The sequence below is a fragment of the Wasmannia auropunctata genome, unplaced genomic scaffold (assembly GCF_000956235.1).
Source record: "Wasmannia auropunctata unplaced genomic scaffold, wasmannia.A_1.0 LD336060.1, whole genome shotgun sequence".
Taxonomy (NCBI): Eukaryota; Metazoa; Arthropoda; class Insecta; order Hymenoptera; family Formicidae; genus Wasmannia; species Wasmannia auropunctata.
The window spans coordinates 2,480,130-2,481,692 of NW_012026830.1; the positions used below are offsets into that span (position 1 = coordinate 2,480,130).

The 1,563-nt window shown below is 32.1% G+C and overlaps 1 protein-coding gene across 1 annotated transcript in view; it reads right to left on the minus strand.

The window, feature by feature from the left end:
* LOC105450626 (fatty acid synthase-like) overlaps positions 1–1,262 on the minus strand; it is a 5,447-nt gene extending 4,185 nt beyond the window's left edge. Inside the window, exons 1-3 of the mRNA XM_011690559.1 lie at positions 997–1,262; positions 216–909; positions 6–120 (exon numbers count right to left, since the gene is read on the minus strand). Of these exons, the coding sequence (XP_011688861.1) occupies positions 6–120; positions 216–909; positions 997–1,130 (943 nt within the window). The 5' untranslated portion in view covers positions 1,131–1,262. The remainder of the gene's footprint in view (positions 1–5; positions 121–215; positions 910–996) is intronic.
* Positions 1,263–1,563: the final 301 nt, after the last annotated feature.

The following is a 1,563-nucleotide window of genomic DNA, read 5'->3' on the forward strand; positions in this document are numbered from 1 at the left end:
GATGCCTAAGTGACTGGAGTTCAGACGTGTGCTCTTCCGATCTTTGAGACAATAATAGCGAGGATATGCGAAAATGTAATTGTTTAAAGGTTTATCTTGTTCCTGAATACTTATAATTATCTGAAATAATTATATATTAAAAATAAACATGTGAAACAGACTTATTAATTGATGACTTATAATAACTTTTTCTGCTACAATCAGTTACAACATACCTTTCCCATATGTTTTCCACTTGCCATATATCTAAAAGCTTCTTCGATATCTGTTTTTGGAAAAATTTTCACTTTAAGTGGTTTGACAGTTCCATTATTAAGACCATCGGATAGCATTTTTGACAATAGAGGCCTATACTTGTGATCACCGATGACCATATTATCAAGATGAATTCCATGAAAGGTAATACCCTTCTGAAATGCGAACATATCTAAAGGATTATTAGAAACAAGATCAAATTTACCGATCTCCAAAAAATGACCATTTTGTGCCAAACAACGAACAGACGCGAGTAATTTTTCTTCCGCCAATGAATTTAAAACTATGTCAACGCCGCGACCTTTCGTTTGCTGCATTATCATTTGTTCAAAACTCGTATCTCGAGAATTTCCAATATGTTCATCCAAAATAGTCGGAAACGTTTGCTTAATAAAGTTTTGTTTGTCACTTGTGCCCACTGTAGTGAACACTTCGCATCCTTCTTTGAGAGCGAGATGAATAGCTGCTTGTCCGATACCGCCAGTACCGGAATGTATAAGTATTTTATCGCCTTTCTTCATTTTCCCATAAATGTATAGAGCTAAATAAACTGTGCTGTAAGCACATGGGATCGTCGCTGCCTCTTCGAATGTCCAAGTATCGGGTATTTTCCAAAAGAAGTCTTTATCTTTTACAACAACATTTGCTATACAACTAAAAGAAATAATTTAAATTTAAATTTAATTTAAATTTTATGATATTACGCAACATTAATATTATTTTTTGGAATATTATTTATACTCAGTGTCACGAAGTCCCATTACTCGTTGCCCGTTGGCATCGAATCCTACGTATTCCAGTCCTAAGGGCATGTCTTGAAACAACCGATATTGTGAAATCGTTTGATTAAATACCAATTTGCCAGTTGCAATCATTACATCTTTGAAATTGAGTGATGAATAAACCACATGTACTAAATCTTCATGTCGATATTCGACGCATCGATTGTTTTGTACCCAACAGAATGTGCTTAGATCACCACGAACCTATAGAAAAACAGTAACTTTGTATGATGATATAATACATGTAAAATTAAATTTTAAATGGAAATGTCGTAACAAAATTTAAGACACATAACATATGATTATATATGTAATCATAAATCGAATCATGGAATGTTTAAAATGAAGAAACATTAACAAGATCAAAACGGATATTAATATTTTAATAATATTTATATGTGAATATTTTAATTTTCAGTTCAAGTAAATCGCGCACCATATATTTATCTGTCTTAAAAAACAACTCTAAACTGAATAGTATATAACATCACAACTATAAGCTTTTCTTCCGCCAATGAATTTAATA